Below are 16,399 nucleotides of genomic sequence, written 5' to 3' on the forward strand. Positions count from 1 at the left end.
GAAACTTTAAGTTTCTACAAGCAACACGTGCTTGTGAGACGTCCGTACCGGGGCTCTGTCTGATGACATCACCCACTAGTGAGAATAGCTGCCTGCTGTCCCTGGATAACAACTGTTACGGTAAGTAACATTGCTTACTGGCCTTGTATTACAGTTCTTTTTCTAAAGTCCCTTGTTCTGTGAGTTTCCTTTCTTTGTTGCTTTCCAGCTGAGGGCACAAGGGAGCACAGCACTAAGACTCATCTTTTCATTAAGGAAACATGACTACACCACAGAGGCATACCTCAACTCACACTGGCTCCCAATTCCAGCAAGAATACTATTCAAATTCTACTATCTACTATTTAAAACCATATATGGCGACAGCCCAACCTACCCGAACAACTGCTTCATCCAAATTACATCAACTACACATAGGAAAACCCACACTCCATTCATGCACCCCCCAATCAAAGAAGTCAAACGAAAAAAACTATATGATGGCCTTCTAGCCACACAAGCAGCAAAACCCAACCAAATCTCCAATCTACTAATTATGACACCAGACTACAAAACATTCAGAAAAGAAATAGACTCTACTTTTCAAGAAATTCCTGCAAATGACTTAATACCGCCAGCTCCTTCCCACTTCCCAATATCACTTCCAAATACCTTCCTGATTCCCCAAAGCAACCTCATCTACTCGTTATCTCCTCTAGAAATTACCAAATATCTTCTTCATGCAATACGTTTTTTTTTTAATTCTTTTGTAATCCACCTTGAACCGCAAGGCAGTGGCGGAATAGAAATCTCTAATGTAATGCATTTTTCCTACCTTTGTTATCTGGCAATTTTATTTTTCTGGTCATCTTGTTCCATCTGTTCTCTTAATGCTGTTTCCAAGGCCTCCTTATGCATTTGCTGTTTCTTTCCTCTCCTTCACTTTTTGCACTACATCTTTCTTTGACACTGATTTTCATATTCAGTTTTCTTCCATTTTTCTGCTTCCATCTCACCATCTTTTCCCCTTTCCTCCATCCATGTGGCCCATCTCTTCCCTCCTCTTCTACTTCTCCATCCATGTGTCCCCAACTCTTCCCTTTCCATGTGTCCCCATCTCTTCCCCTTCCCTCCATTTATGTGCCACCATCTCCTTCCTCTCCCCTCCATCCTTGTGCCCCCGTTCCTCTTCTCCCTGCCCCTCCCCATCAGCAGCAGCAGCCTTTACAGCTGGCTTCCTCTGCCGTGTCCTACCTTCACAAAAACAGGAAGGCCCGACGCTGGCGAGAGCAGCCAGCTAGCTGTAAAGGCTTCTGGCCGCTGTGGGAAAGAAGATCATCGACTCTCAGAGCACTCTTATGGGCTGCACCTGGGGCGGACTGCCCCCCCCCCTCTCCATCTTTGTTAAATCACTGAACTGTAACTTTTCTTCTTACTTGCTGGCGGGTCCCAAGACTCCAGACTGTTCTTTTGATCTTTTTATAAGGTTTTCCCCCACCTCCTCTCTGGCTTTGGCATCGTTGACTCAACGCGCAGTACACAGTGTCTGGTGTATGCTGTGTGTATCTCCGCTTAGTTGACTGCTATAGTGGGATCTGGAGCTGATCTTTAATTATCAGGTTGCTGGCTGCTGCCGCTGCTCCCCCCTCCCCAAATGGCGAAACCCAAAGAGGACAAAAAGAAAAATCTGCACGGACTTTCTTGCCAAGAGCCAAAAAGAGGACATGTGCTGGTCATTGGAAGGGAGTAGAGATGCAGTGCTGATCATCGGGGGAGGGGGGAGGATAGCAGTGCCAGCCGAGGGAAGGGGTGGTGGAAGATAACAGTGTTGTTCATCGAGTGGGGAGAGGAGGAAAAAAGCACCATCATTGGAAGATGACTCGAATATAAACCAAGACCCCCATTTTTTGAGCCATTTTTTGGCCCAAAAATCTCGATTTATATTCAAATATATACGGTAGTCCTAATAATAATAAACTTTCCTCTTTAAGTTTAGTTGGAGTAGCAAAAAAGACATTTGGTTTTTCTTATTTAGTCTAGAATCTGTCATCTGTCTCCTTCCTCCCTACCCCACCCCCGATTTGGCAGTTTTCTTACTTATTTCTCCATCCCAAATGGTGTGGCATTTTTCTTCAACCCCCCCAACCTTCTTACCTCTCCATCCCAAATGGATGTGGTATTTTTCTCAACCCCCCTGTTCCCACCCAATATCTCTCGCTCTCTTCCCCATGTTGCAGCTTGTGATCTTCAAGCCACTGGCAGTTTAAACATACTGCCTTTGGCAGCCCTGGAACCTTTCCCCTCTGCTTCAACTTACTGTCCTGCATAGGCAGGATGCTGCAGCAGAGGGAAAGCTTCCAAGTCATCAATAGCATCACCTTTAAGCTGTTGGTGACCCAAAGATTATAAACTGAAGCGTGAGGAAGGGTGAGAGGTTTCCAGCTGGGGGAAGGGAGATGGGGGTCTCAGACTGGTAGCTCATTTGCATCTTTCTCCGCAGCACTTCTGTGAGTTCACCAGGCCACCGTTGCACACAGATTGGGAAACACTGTGCTAGCATGTAGTTTCTGTTTAAAGGTTTGTAGCCCATTCTGTTTTCTAGATGATGCATTGGTAATTTAGGCATGGTGTAATATTTAAGGTGCTGCCTTTTCATGGATAAGGTTGTGGCTTTTTCAATGCTAGGAGTTCGTGCTGTTATGGTACATTAAGGTTCCGAGTGCCTTTGTGCATGACTTTGCTCTTAGTGTTTTGCAGTGGAGGATTGTGTTGGCTTTACTTATGTGACAGCAAAACTTTATTTTAATTTTAGTTTCTCACAATGTCAGACAGGATTTGTGAAATAATCATAGAATATACATACATGTGCTAGATTTTTCTTCTGTGATGGCAACCTCAGTGTGGACAGTTGCTTGTAGAGGGGAAGGGTGCCAACAGTAGGTGTGGGGAGTGGCACACCTCCTGAGAGAGGTGCAGGTGTCTGGTTTTTCTTTCTCAGCATTGGCAACCCTACCCACCATATGTCCATGGTGGACACTGAATAGAAGCAAAGGAAAGCATGTCATGCCACAGCCTCCTCTTCTGCTACTTGGTACAGAATGTAAAATTTGAACCACATGACACAAATGTTGTATTTAGCACCAAAGAGGCAGAGGAAAAGGATTGTGGCATAGCTGCTCTTCTTTCTGATTATTACCAGGCTGGAGCTGGGAGGGAGTTTCGGAGCCTCAGATGGTTCAGCTGAACCAACCATGTACTGGTTGTAGGGAGTAAGTTTGGGGGGTTTTGTACAAAAACAGGTATTTTGCTGAGAAAAGAGTGATACCTATTTAGGCCAGCCTGAACAACTGTGTTTGCCACAATAATATGGTATCACTGAGAAAAAGAATTACACTATGGATGCAAGCACAGTCAAAAAAAAAAAAGATGTGCAGTTGGAGAAGATAAAAAGCTAGAGAACAGTTTTGAGAATTCAGTTTGGGAGGGGATCATTATTGGGAGATGGTTACCAGGGTGGGGAGTGTATGCTGCAGGAGGATATATGGGGTGGTGATTGACAGAGATATGGGTGAAGGCAGAGAAAGGGATAGCTGAAGTGAGTGTGTGTGTCTGTGTAGCTCAGTGGGTAGGCAAAGAGGAGAGCAGTTTCCTCCTTCCTGCTTCTGTATTAAATAACTTGCTATACAACATCTTGAGCACATTATAACTGCAATTTATAAATGTGCATAAATCAATAAAAATTCCAGTTGTTCCAAGTCAGGCACCTAGATTTTTGGTTTGACGCCTAGATTCTAAGAAACTTTGTCAAGTTTTGCTTTAGAAATTTCAGATAGTCCTGAACAAAGTCAAATGCCACAGTAAGAATCCAATGAAGTGCATGCCATAAATAAAAGGTTTGTGGTGACATTACAGTGGGTTTTCAAAATAGGGTTCTTTGCACATGCCCTAACTCTGTTCTTCATACCGCTTAAAAGTAACTTCTGATTAAGTTCAGTTCAACTGGGTATACCAATTGCTTCTTTTTTTTTTACTCTTCATTGTAAAGAATGGAGTCTTGCTGCGAACAGTCCTTGATCCAGTTACCGGGGATCTATCTGATACCAGAACACGATACTTGGGCTCACGGCCAGTGAAGCTCTTTAGGGTTCGAATGCAAGGCCAAGAAGCAGTAAGTAATTGTACTTATGTCTTTTAAATATCAGTGATATTACAGTAAAATTTGATACATTTATAGGAACACTAGTCTTTAAGCCCATTACATTAATGGGTGCTAGAACATATGTCTGTCTTTCTTTCTGTCTCTCTCCCTCCCGCTTTCTCTCTTTCTGTCTGTCTGTCTCCCTCCCTGCCCCTGTGTCTTTCTTCTTTTCTTTGTGTCTCCCTCCCTCCCGCTGTCTGTCTTTCTTTATATCTGTCTCTCTCACTGCCCCCTATGCATCAGCATTTCTTCCTCTCCCACTTCCCTGTGCAGCAGCCACAGCAGCATTCCCTCCTCCATTTCCCTGTGCAGCAGCATTTTCCCCCACCCCACTTCCCTGTGCAGCAGCAGAATTTCCCTCCCCCCAACTTCCCTGTGCAGCAGCCGCAGAATTTCCCTCCCCCTTCCCCACGTCCCTGTGCAGCAGCAACAGCATTTCCCTCCCCCCACTTCTCTGTACAGCAGCCACAGCAGCCTTCCCTCCCTGTCCATTTCCCTCCCCCATACCACTTCCTTGTGCAGCAAAAGCAGCAGTAGTTCTCTCCCCCTGCACTTCTCTGTGCAGCAGCAGCAGCGTTTTCCCCTACTCCCCCCCTTCCCTTCCCGCGGTCCCGACAAAACTCCCGACTCCAGCAGCGGCCACAGCACTCTAAACACGCTGCTTCAGCAGCCTTCTACTGCCCTGATTTACTCTGGCACATCCCTGACAGAGGAAGTTTAGCAGACACGCTGCCTTTATCTTTGTTTGCTGATCTTCTGCTGAAGACAGGGCAGTGGGAGGCTCCAGGCTCAGGAGGGCCACTTTACTAACTTTCTAGTATTAAGTGGTGTGCAAAATGATGTTAAAGTTCAGCCCTGGATGGGAGCATATATGGAGAGTGCAGACAGGATACATGAACACACATCAGGCCATAGCACTCACCTACACCTACATCATTACACTTGTTTACACTCAAATTAACTTGTTAAACACATTGTCTCTAGAAGAGACTAGCCTTAAACAGGCTGTTCCAACTAGGTAGAACAGCATCTATAAAATGCTAGTATCAATATGTAAAATTGTCTAACCAATCTTAGACAACTAGTAACTGAATTCAGTGATTAAAAACGTTGCAGAAACTGCTTTTTGGATGACATCATTTCTGTCTCGTCTGCCTATGATGTGGCAACAAGAGTCTTGTCTGCTGATTAGATTTATACCACCTGCAACATTCTTCCATCACATTCCAGTTGCTCAAGCATCATTTATATTACTGCAACAGATTCATCTACCATTGCTAGTATCAAGGAGCATTTACAAAATTGAATAGTTGTTTCCTGTTTATCCACTATACTGTGTTGGTTCTTTTCTACACCCATGTCTGAGAGACAATCCAATTATCTTCCCAGATGATGTAAAAACACAGGCAACCGAATCTTTGGGAATGTTGTACCAAAACCAGATCAAAATGAAAGGCTCTATTTGTGATTTATAAACATCAATTGAACAAAATATTGTCCCTTTTAATACTTTAATAAAAAGATTTAAATATAAAATAAGTGTTCAAGGCTTGTGCAGATGAGGATAGAGCCCACGGGAATGAGGTGGGGACGGGGACAGAGCCCGCAGGGACATGATGGGGACAAACTTTGCCCCTGCATCATTCTTTATAGGGCCTTAAGAACTCTTGCTTTTTACTGCCAGTAGAACTACAGTCTTCTACTGCAGCTGACAGAGAATTAATTCAGAAGAAGCAAGAGCTTGGAACTTTTCCATTGTCACTTGCTTAAAAACTTGGGGCTTTCACCATACTCAAGGATACATGTCAAATACCCATTTTCCTCTTCCTCATTCCTAAAGAAGTGGCTTGGAATCATCAAACTGGCAGCAAACAAGAGGTAAGCACCAGAGTAGAGAATGACATGGTGACAGAATTCATCACCGTCCCCGCGGATAACCATGGGAAACAATCCTCATGTCATTCTTTAAGGAGAGAGGGAAGAATCGGAATATGAATGGGCACAACCACTGACCCTCAAGCCTTACATTAAAGAATGCTGGTGTAGAAGGACTGAGGCTGAGATAGACACTAAAGAATGACATGGGATGGTCTCCTTCTGCTATCTGTGGGGATGGGAACGATGATGAATTCTGTCACCATGTCATTCTCTACCCCAAGCATCTAATCAGGACGTCATCTTGGTTCACGTGGTGGTGGTTGGTTTTGCTTTGTTTTTTTCAGTATGATAAGAGAGAAGAGAGAAGAAGCAGCAATTGCATGTCTTGCTCCTGCTACAAATAGAAGCTTATCCATAATTGGCTATTATGTCACTTGCATGTGCTTTTTGGGCATAGAGAATGTAATATATCTTATCCCAGGACAAGCAGGCAGCATATTCTTGACTGATGGGTGACGGCACCGACGGAGCCCCGGTACGGACACTTTTAGAGTGATTGCACTCTAAGAACTTGGAAAGTTCTAGAGACCGCACCGCGCATGCGCGAGTGCCTTCCCGCCCGACCCCGACGCGCGGTCCCTCAGTTTCTTAGTTTCCGCGGAGCTAAGAAGTCGCATTTTCAACGGCTGTTGAAATATTTTTTTCATTCGCCTTCCCGCTCGCGTAAACTTTCTCGGGTTCTTTTTGCCCTTCCTTTTTTCTTTCTCTTGTTTTTGTCAAGTTTCTTGATTTGACCCGGCGGGGCCTACTGCCATCATCGAGGCCTCGGCCTTCGATTTGGCAGAAGCCGTTTTTACGTTCATGCCCCCCCAGCCCGGGTTCAAGAAGTGCCAGCGGTGTGCACGGCCTATTTCCCTGACAGACCCGCACAACTGGTGCCTTCAGTGTCTGGGTCCAGAACATCAGGCCTCTACCTGCACCCGCTGTGCCACTTTGAAAAAGCGGACTCTCAAAAATCGAGAGATACAGCAGAAACTGCTTTTCGGCACCGACATGTCCGACCCCGCGTCTTCGGCGCCGGTCTCGGTACCTGTTTCGTCGGCACCCACCTCATCGACGCCACAGCATGCAGGTAAGCCGGCTAAGAAGCCTTCCCCGCTGGAACGTCCTCCGGTCTCCATTGCAGAGAGTCCAATCCTGCCGACCGTGAGACGCCAGCGGAAGCGCTCCGCCCCTATTGAGGTGAGTCCCTCGACATCGGGCTCCTCATCTCCGGGGCGTCGAGCGGCACCGCAGGTACCGCAGAAGAAAAAAGCGGTACCGGTGCCCTCCCTTGATGATCGCATTGCGGCCATCTTGCAGGTACAGCTGAAGGAACAGCTCAAACAACTCCTTCCAGCTCTCCTGACACCGAGCCCTCCGGTATCGGTCCCCACTGAGCCACCGGTACCGATCGTGGAACAGCCAGTATTGTCACCAACCACTCCTTCGGTACCGGTACACTTGACCTCATCGACATCGATGCCTGTCCTTGCACCGGAGTCTAGGTCTCATCACCAATCGGTACAGACATTGGCTCCGGTGCGACCGATAACATCGCCCGGTACCGCATCGGTGAGGTCGGGTAAGTCGGTACAGAAGTCCCGACACCGAGAACCATCCACCCCTGAGTCTCGGGACCGTGGTCCCCATGTTCGAGACCCTGATCTGTGGGGCGACTCTGAAGAACCTCTTCAGTCAGAAGGGGAGTGTTCATCAGAGGAAGACGAGCCTGTTCTCCAGGATATTTCCTCCAAACCTGATTCCACCTCTTTCTCTTCTTTTTTAAGAGATATGTGTGAATCTCTTTCCATTCCTTTGGAGGCTGAGTCTAAAAAGTCCAAAGCTTTTTTGGACGCTCTTGATTTTGACCAGCCTCCAAAGGAATTCTTGAAACTCCCTTTACACGACATCCTGAGGGAGACCTTTTACAAGAATCTGGAGACTCCTCTTACTATCCCGGGAGCTCCTCGCAAATTGGATTCCCTTTATAAAGTAATCCCCATTCCTGGTTTTGATAAACCACAACTCTCTCATGAGTCTCTTCTTGTAGAATCTACCCTCAAGAAGTCCTTGGGAGCTAGTGTCTATGCCTCTGTCCCTCCTGGCAGAGAGGGTAAAGCCATGGACAAGTTCGGTAAGCGACTTTACCAGAATGCGATGCTTGCTAATCGTTCTGGTAACTATGCTTTTCATTTTTCATTTTATTTAAAGCATCTCCTTACCACCATGGCTTCCTTTGAGCAGTATCTTCCTGTGGGGAATCGTGAGGCTTTCCATCAGTGCTCTTCAGCTCTTTTCCAGCTCAGAAAATTCATGGTAAGGTCTATATATGACACTTTTGAGCTTACCTCTAGAGCAACAGCCATATCTGTAGCCATGCGCCGTTTGGCTTGGCTCAGAGTCTCTGAGCTTGATGTTAATCATCAAGACCGGTTGGCTAATGCCCCATGTTTAGGGGATGAGCTGTTCGGAGATTCTATGGACTCAACGACCCAGAAGCTCTCGGCTCATGAAACCCGCTGGGATACCCTTCTTAAGACCAAGAAGAAACCTCCACCTTCACGGCCATTCAGACAGCAAACGGCCTATCAGCGGCGTTTTGTGGCTCGTCCCTTACAGCCTTCCACTCAGCAACCTAGGAGGCAGCGTCAACAGCAGCGGCAAACACCTAGGCCTCAGCAGCAACAACAAGCTAAGCCGCCTCCTCCACAAAAATCGACTCAGCCCTTTTGACTTGATCCTCGAGGGCATAGCCAGCGTTCAACCATCTCCTCTCCTCCCTCAACCGATAGGAGGACGTCTATCTTTCTTTCTCAGCCGGTGGGAAGTTATCACTTCGGACCAGTGGGTCCTCAACATCATCCGCCACGGCTACTCTCTCAACTTTCACACCCTTCCGGGCCAAAGTCTACCAAAAGAGTCTGCTTTGCACACTCCTCAATCTGCCCTCCTTTGTCAGGAGGTTCAGTCCCTCCTGCTTCTGAACGCCATAGAGGAAGTTCCTCTGGACCAAAGAGGGCAAGGATTTTACTCCCGGTATTTTCTAGTCCCCAAGAAAACAGGAGACCTCAGACCAATTCTAGATCTGCGAGATCTCAACAAATGTTTGGTCAAAGAAAAATTCAAGATGCTATCTCTAGCTACGCTTTATCCTCTCCTCGATCACAACGACTGGCTATGCTCTCTCGATCTCAAAGAGGCCTACACTCACATTCCAATTCATCCGGCCTCCAGACAGTACCTTCGCTTCATGATCAATCACTGTCATTACCAATACAGAGTGCTCCCCTTCGGTCTTGCCTCCTCTCCAAGAGTGTTCACAAAATGTCTGGTAGTGGTGGCAGCGTTTCTCCGCTCCCACCACCTTCAGGTTTTTCCCTACCTGGACGATTGGTTAATCAAGGCCATTTCATCTCAGACTGTTCTTCTGGCCACCAACCAGACCATCTTATTTCTACAACTAATGGGGTTCGAAATCAATATACCCAAGTCTCACCTTCTGCCTACACGAAGACTTCAATTCATTGGAGCGGTACTGGACACGGTCCAGATGAGAGCCTTCTTGCCGGACAACCGTCTTCACAACCTCCAATCACTCTGTCAGCAGGTTCTGTCCCAGCACTCCATTTCTGCAAAGCAGATGATGATTCTCTTGGGTCACATGGCCTCCACAGTTCATGTCACACCCCTGGCACGGCTTCACCTGCGCACTCCTCAATGGACCCTGGCTCTCCAGTGGTCTCAAGCGACAGACTCTTGCTCACGACACATATCTGTGACATCGTCTCTTCGTCAGTCTCTGCAATGGTGGTTGATATCCTCAAATCTCTCCAGGGGCCTTCTGTTCCATCTGCCTCCTCATCATCTGGTCATCACCACCGACGCCTCCCCTTATGCATGGGGAGCTCATCTGAACGAGTTCCAAACTCAGGGCCTTTGGACTCCTCAGGAAAAGAAGCATCACATCAATTTCCTGGAACTCAGGGCAATGTTCTATGCCCTCAAGGCCTTCCAACACCTTCTATTTCCGCAAGTCCTTCTAATTTGCACAGACAACCAGGTGGCTATGTACTACATCAACAAGCAAGGGGGAACGGGCTCTCGCCTCTTATGCCAGGAAGCCCAGAGAATCTGGTCTTGGGCATCCTCGCGCCGCTTATTCCTGAAAGCGATTTACATTCAGGGAGAACAGAACTACTTAGCGGACAAGCTCAGCAGAGTTCTCCAACCCCACGAATGGACTCTCGACCCATCGACTCTGCAGTCCATCTTCGCACAATGGGGCACTCCTCAGGTGGACCTTTTTGCAGCTCCTCACAATCATCAGCTGCCCCAATTCTGCTCCAGACTTTACTCTCCTCACCGTCTGGCAGCGGATGCGTTTCTTCTGGATTGGTCCAATCTGTTCCTTTATGCTTTCCCTCCTCTGCCTCTCATGCTTCGGACCTTGTTCAAATTAAAGAGGGAACGAGCCACCATGATCCTGATTGCACCACGGTGGCCCAGACAGCATTGGTTCTCCCTTCTACTTCAACTCAGTTCCAGGGATCCATTTCTACTTCCACTGTTTCCATCTCTGCTTACACAAGATCAGGAAACCCTCCTCCATCCCAACCTGCAATCTCTACACCTGACAGCTTGGTATCTCTCGGGCTGACTTCAACTGATCTTTTGTTATCTCAGCCTGTTCGCTCCATCTTGGACGCCTCCAGGAAACCAGCCACTCTGCAATGTTACTATCAAAAGTGGACGAGGTTTTCTTCTTGGTGTCTCCTACATCATCATGACCCCAAGTCTCTTGCTGTGGAACCTCTATTGGATTATCTGCTTTCTCTGTCTACTGCTGGTCTCAAGTCTACTTCCATCAGAGTTCATCTCAGTGCCATTACGGCTTTTCATGAGCCAGTCCAGGGGAAACTCCTTTCAGCTCATCCCCTGGTCTCCAGATTCATGCGAGGTCTTTTCAATCTGAAACCACCTCTCAAAGCACCTCCGGTGATCTGGGATCTGAACGTGGTTCTCTCCGCCTTGATGAAGCCTCCATTTGAACCCTTGGCTACTGCCTCTTTCAAGTTTCTCACTTGGAAGGTACTTTTTCTTATTGCTCTCACCTCTGCCAGGAGGGTCAGTGAGCTCCATGCACTAGTTTCTGATCCACCTTTCACTGTCTTTCATCACGACAAGGTGGTTCTACGTACACATCCAAAGTTTCTCCCTAAGGTTGTTTCTGAGTTCCATATCAACCAATCTATTGTACTTCCTGTTTTTTTCCCTAAACCTCACTCTCATTCCGGGGAACAGGCTCTTCATACTTTGGATTGTAAGCGGGCTTTAGCTTACTATTTAGACCGTACTAAGCCCCACAGATCATCTCCCCAACTTTTTTTGTCCTTTGATCCAAATAAATTGGGACGTCCTGTTTCTAAACGTACGCTATCTAATTGGCTTGCTGCGTGCATTTCATTCTGCTATGCTCAGTCCGGACTGATGCTGGAAGGTTCTGTCACGGCACATAGAATTAGAGCTATGGCAGCATCTGTAGCTTTCCTCCGTTCCACGCCCATTGAGGAAATCTGCAAAGCTGCTACGTGGTCCTCAGTCCATACTTTTACATCTCATTATTGTCTGGATGCTTTCTCCAGACGGGATGGACATTTCGGCCAATCTGTTTTGCAAAATTTGTTTTCCTAATGGCCAACCTTCCCTCCATCCCTCTTTTTGTTAGCTTGGAGGTCACCCATCAGTCAAGAATATGCTGCCTGCTTGTCCTGGGATAAAGCACAGTTACTTACCGTAACAGGTGTTATCCAGGGACAGCAGGCAGATATTCTTGCGTCCCACCCACCTCCCCGGGTTGGCTTCTTAGCTGGCTTATCTTAACTGAGGGACCGCGCGTCGGGGTCGGGCGGGAAGGCACTCGCGCATGCGCGGTGCGGTCTCTAGAACTTTCCAAGTTCTTAGAGTGCAATCACTCTAAAAGTGTCCGTACCGGGGCTCTGTCGGTGCCGTCACCCATCAGTCAAGAATATCTGCCTGCTGTCCCTGGATAACACCTGTTACGGTAAGTAACTGTGCTTATTCACCCAGGGCCTTCATGCTCTGAATATTGCATCTCCTTGACATCTTTGCAGAGCTTTAAAGCTCAATACCTCTCCTTGAATGCCAAAGGATCCAAGAACTGCACAATGTGCTGGTGATCTGATGGCACTGAAGCATTCACCACTAAGTTAGGATCCATGAAGAGGCCCAAGAGTAAGAAGCTTTCCTATTCTGCTCACCCGATGTTCAAGAAAAAGTCCTTGAACTTGAGGCATGAGGGGGCATCAAGGAAATACACCAAAGCATTGGCATAGATCTCATTCAATACACAAGCTCAAAAGCTTAGGACTTATAAAATTACCTACAATTCTCATCAGTAAGCTACTTCCCCTTTCCCTCCAGAAAATATAGAGAGAGCCAACAACAAGCTTCTCTCATTATCCAGTGGAAAAGTGCATATAGTTAGAAATATAACCTAAACTTTTTGTAATCTTGGTTAGATTCTGATGTGTTCTGTTCTTAATTCCAGTAAATTAGAGGTAGGCATTTAGTGACATTTTCCAGTACAAAGGGGGGGGAGGTAACTTGTTTTGATTTTATTGATATCAATTGATCAAATCCAGCAGTGTTTTATATTAAGTCATTGAAATGCATTTATCTGGAGATGAATGTAGCTTCCAGATGTGTAATCTGGAAGCTTTTGAGTGCTGTGGGTTATTGTGCCATTATTTCTGTACTAGTCTTTAAGCCCGTTACATTAACGGGTGCTAGAACATATGTGTGTGTGTCTGTCTTTTTTTCTCTCTCTCTCCTTAGCCGCTTTCTTTCTTTCTGCCTTTATTTTTCCTTGGCTGTCCATCACCACCCCTTGCCTGCTCCCCCTCTCCATTTTCCCTTTTACCTCCACTGTGTCCACCACCACCCCTTCACTGCTCTCCTTATGCAGCAGCAGCCCTTCTCCCTTTGTTTTACCTCCCCCCTGTCCAGCAGCACCTCTTTCCTTCTCCCTCTGTCCAACATTAGTCCTCCGTTCCTTTTTCTTCACCTCCCCTGTCCATCAGCATCTCTTTCCTTCTCCCCCTGTCCAGCAGTAGGCATCCCTTCCTTTTTTATCCTCCCTCCTCCTTCTTATCCCTATGATACTCTTACCTTGCTCTGCCCCTAATCAAAGGTTCCCGACAGCTGCCCAGTTGCACCCATTGGAAAAGTTTCCACTGCCGCATCCCGCACCCCTCCTGACGCGGCTCCCGCTGTCCTTTCTGTCTGTCTCTGTCCCTGGCCTCCTTTGCCTGTCTGTCTTTCTGTGTATCTCCCTGACTCTGTGTCTTTCTTCTTTCCTTTCTGTCTCCCTTCCTCCCTCTGTCTGTCTGTCCAAAGCAGCATTCCATCCCCCTCCATTTCCCTCCCCCCACAACAGTTCCCTGTGCACCTGCCCCTGTGTCTTTCTTATTTTCTTTGTGTTTCCCTTCCTCTCTCTGTCTGTCTGTCCGTCCAAAGCAGCATTCCTTTCCCCTCCATTTCCCTCCCCCCCCACCAGTTCCCTGTGCAGCAGTATTAGCGTTTCCTCTACCCCCCCCCCTTTCCCTTCCCGCGGGCCGGACTACAAAGGTGGTGATTCCAGCAGCGCTTGCATCAGTCTCCACACGCTGCTTCGGGCCCTTCTACTGCCCTGATTTACTCTGGCACGTCCCTGATGACATCATCAGAGACGCGGCAGAGCAAATCAGGGCAGTAGAAGGGCCCGAAGCAGCGTGTGGAGACTGATGAACACGCTGCTGGAATCGCCATTCGGGCCCACGGGAAAAGAAGGGGGTGGGCGGCAAAGGAGAAACGGAGATCGGCGGCGGCGGCGGCAGGAGAAACGGAGAACGTCGTCTGGCTGCGGTCCGGCTTGTGGAGGCGATAGGCTGGTGACGTATTAGCGCGCATGCGCACTCCTTAGGCCACAGACCTACAGCTCACGGAACACGCAAATAGGAATGCGCATGCGCGAGTTAGCCTTTTATTATATACCCAGGATTCATATACCCAGGATATTATATACCCAGGATTCATATACCCAGCTGATCTTTCATTTCCCCAGTATGCTTCCTGTTGACTGTAACTGAATCCTTTCCTTATTTGACTTACTGTATATAAATCATCATTGATGTTCTCATTCTGTACTTGCTGCTGAACATATCGCTTCTCTTCCTGTTAACACAGGTGCTGGCTATGTCAAGCCGCTCATGGCTGAGCTATGCCTATCAGTCTCGATTTCATCTGACACCCCTCTCCTATGAGACTCTAGAGTTTGCATCAGGCTTCGCTTCAGAGCAATGTCCTGAGGGTATTGTGGCCATTTCCACAAACACTCTGAGGTAAGCATAGTGAGCAAACTGAACAAATCTGCTACCTAGATTAGAGTTTGCGTTTTTGCATTTCTCATGAAAGAATTATGCAGGAAATAATGTTATAGGGTCTGATAGATGTCTCTCACCTATTGTTTCCAGTTATTCAATATAGTAGATAAGAAAATTCATCCTGAGCTCTGGATGTCTTACTTTTGCATAAGGGTGGTTTCTTGCCAGCCAGATCCAGATAGGGCACAAGGAAGTCTTAGTCAAGCCAACATCCCATCCTGAGTAGAGTGGCTACCAGTTGGCTAGCTGCTTCTGTGTTTTGACCTGTGATTTGTTGTAGCTATCTGTGCCTCTTACTTCCTGGTGCTTTGAGAACACCCCACAGAACAGCTCTTCTAATAAGTGCAGACTAAACTGGGATCTCTGGATTATCTATATTTTTAGTTTTATGTTTTTTCTAGGATTTTGTCAGTGTTTATCACAGCAGAAGAATATCCATGAGAAATGTCTTTTTCTAGTTCAGGTGAAATTTGTTTTTACCTGCTAATTTTCTTAAGTTCTGCTAGATCAGTCCAAATGAGTGGGTTATGTCATCCAACCAACAGATGGAGGCAGAGAATGCTGATAATTCTGTGACATCACAGATGTAAGGAGTGGTGCATCCCTGGAATGATTGACAAGCAGAACTGCATTGCTTGAAAGGCATAATGAATTAACCTCATGAAACCATAGATCAGTACAGAAGAACAAGATTATGGGGGCAACATTCTGATAGATCATTATAACGCAACAATATAGTAGGATTACAGAGTAGCATTTTAGAGTGGAAATTCTGTTCTTTGGACTGCAACTAGGAAAAACCTGAAAGGGCCCTTCAGCTCTAAACAATACAAAGAAAAAAAGTCCAGTTCTGGTCTTCCTTGGCAGGACCTTGACTGGTCTAGCAGGACTCCAAGGAAATGCAGTTAGTGGGTAAGAACAAATGTCACCTTCTTATTCACTACTGTTCCCTCTAAGCAGAACAGGAGTCTCTCACTTATACTCCTGCCAGTGGGAGATGCTGTTTGTGGCCGGGGAAATATCCCGTGCCTCTTCTCCTTCAGTGGAGTTCAATTGCTTTGGTACCAACTGAGGATGAAGCTGTTCTCCACTACAGAAGGGGAGGAGATCAATTTCTTAAAGTGATACCCTTCTGAACAGGAAGTGGGAATCAACAGCTAAAATACGGACTCCTGTGTATCCTAACAGAACCTTGTTGGTAAGGCTGCAGCTTATGCCTTTCTTGTGACTTTGTATCTACTTTGTTTATTGTTTATTGCCTTCTTTCACTGTCCACGGTTACTCTCTGTCTTAATAAACATGATATTACAAAAATAAAAAAAGAACTTAATCTGTCATTCTGAAACTCTTGAAAACACATCCCAATACAAATCTCCCAAAATTCTTGTTTACATATTAAAAAAATATTATACAGTGTTCCCCCGGTCATTCGTGGTATTCTCTGACCGGGACTTCCTGTGCTAAAGTTGGGCTTTACCAATCAGGACCTGCATGTCAAAGCAGCTCCTGATTGGTGAAGCCTGACTTTGGTGCAGGAAGAGGCGGTCGGAGCATACCGCAAGTGATTTCCTTCACTCTCCGGCGCTCCAGCTGCCTTCTCGTGCCTCTCCAGGCGAAAAACCTTATTTGTGGTTTTTTTTATATTCGTGGGGGTTCCTGGAACGGAACCCCCGTGAATATCGGGGGAGTACTGTAATCTGGTACATTCCATGAAACCAGATTTTTAAAATACAATTGAATATTTCCCCTTTTTCTATTCCCATCTGCTCAGCAGCATCTATATATTCTCCCATCATTCCCCTGCCTAATTTGTCACCCTTGCCCCATTCAATCCTCTTCTTCCATCAACCTGCTCTGCAGA

At 46.7% G+C, this 16,399-nt stretch overlaps 1 protein-coding gene across 1 annotated transcript in view; it reads left to right on the plus strand.

Annotated features, from left to right (window-relative positions):
• The window catches only part of SF3B3 (splicing factor 3b subunit 3), a 307,537-nt gene that overhangs the window by 195,952 nt on the left and 95,186 nt on the right, over positions 1-16,399 (plus strand). Inside the window, exons 16-17 of the mRNA XM_033940443.1 lie at positions 4,025-4,147; positions 14,342-14,496. Coding sequence (XP_033796334.1) covers positions 4,025-4,147; positions 14,342-14,496 — 278 coding nt within the window. The remainder of the gene's footprint in view (positions 1-4,024; positions 4,148-14,341; positions 14,497-16,399) is intronic.

This window comes from Geotrypetes seraphini, chromosome 4 (genome assembly GCF_902459505.1).
Source record: "Geotrypetes seraphini chromosome 4, aGeoSer1.1, whole genome shotgun sequence".
Taxonomy (NCBI): domain Eukaryota; kingdom Metazoa; phylum Chordata; class Amphibia; order Gymnophiona; family Dermophiidae; genus Geotrypetes; species Geotrypetes seraphini.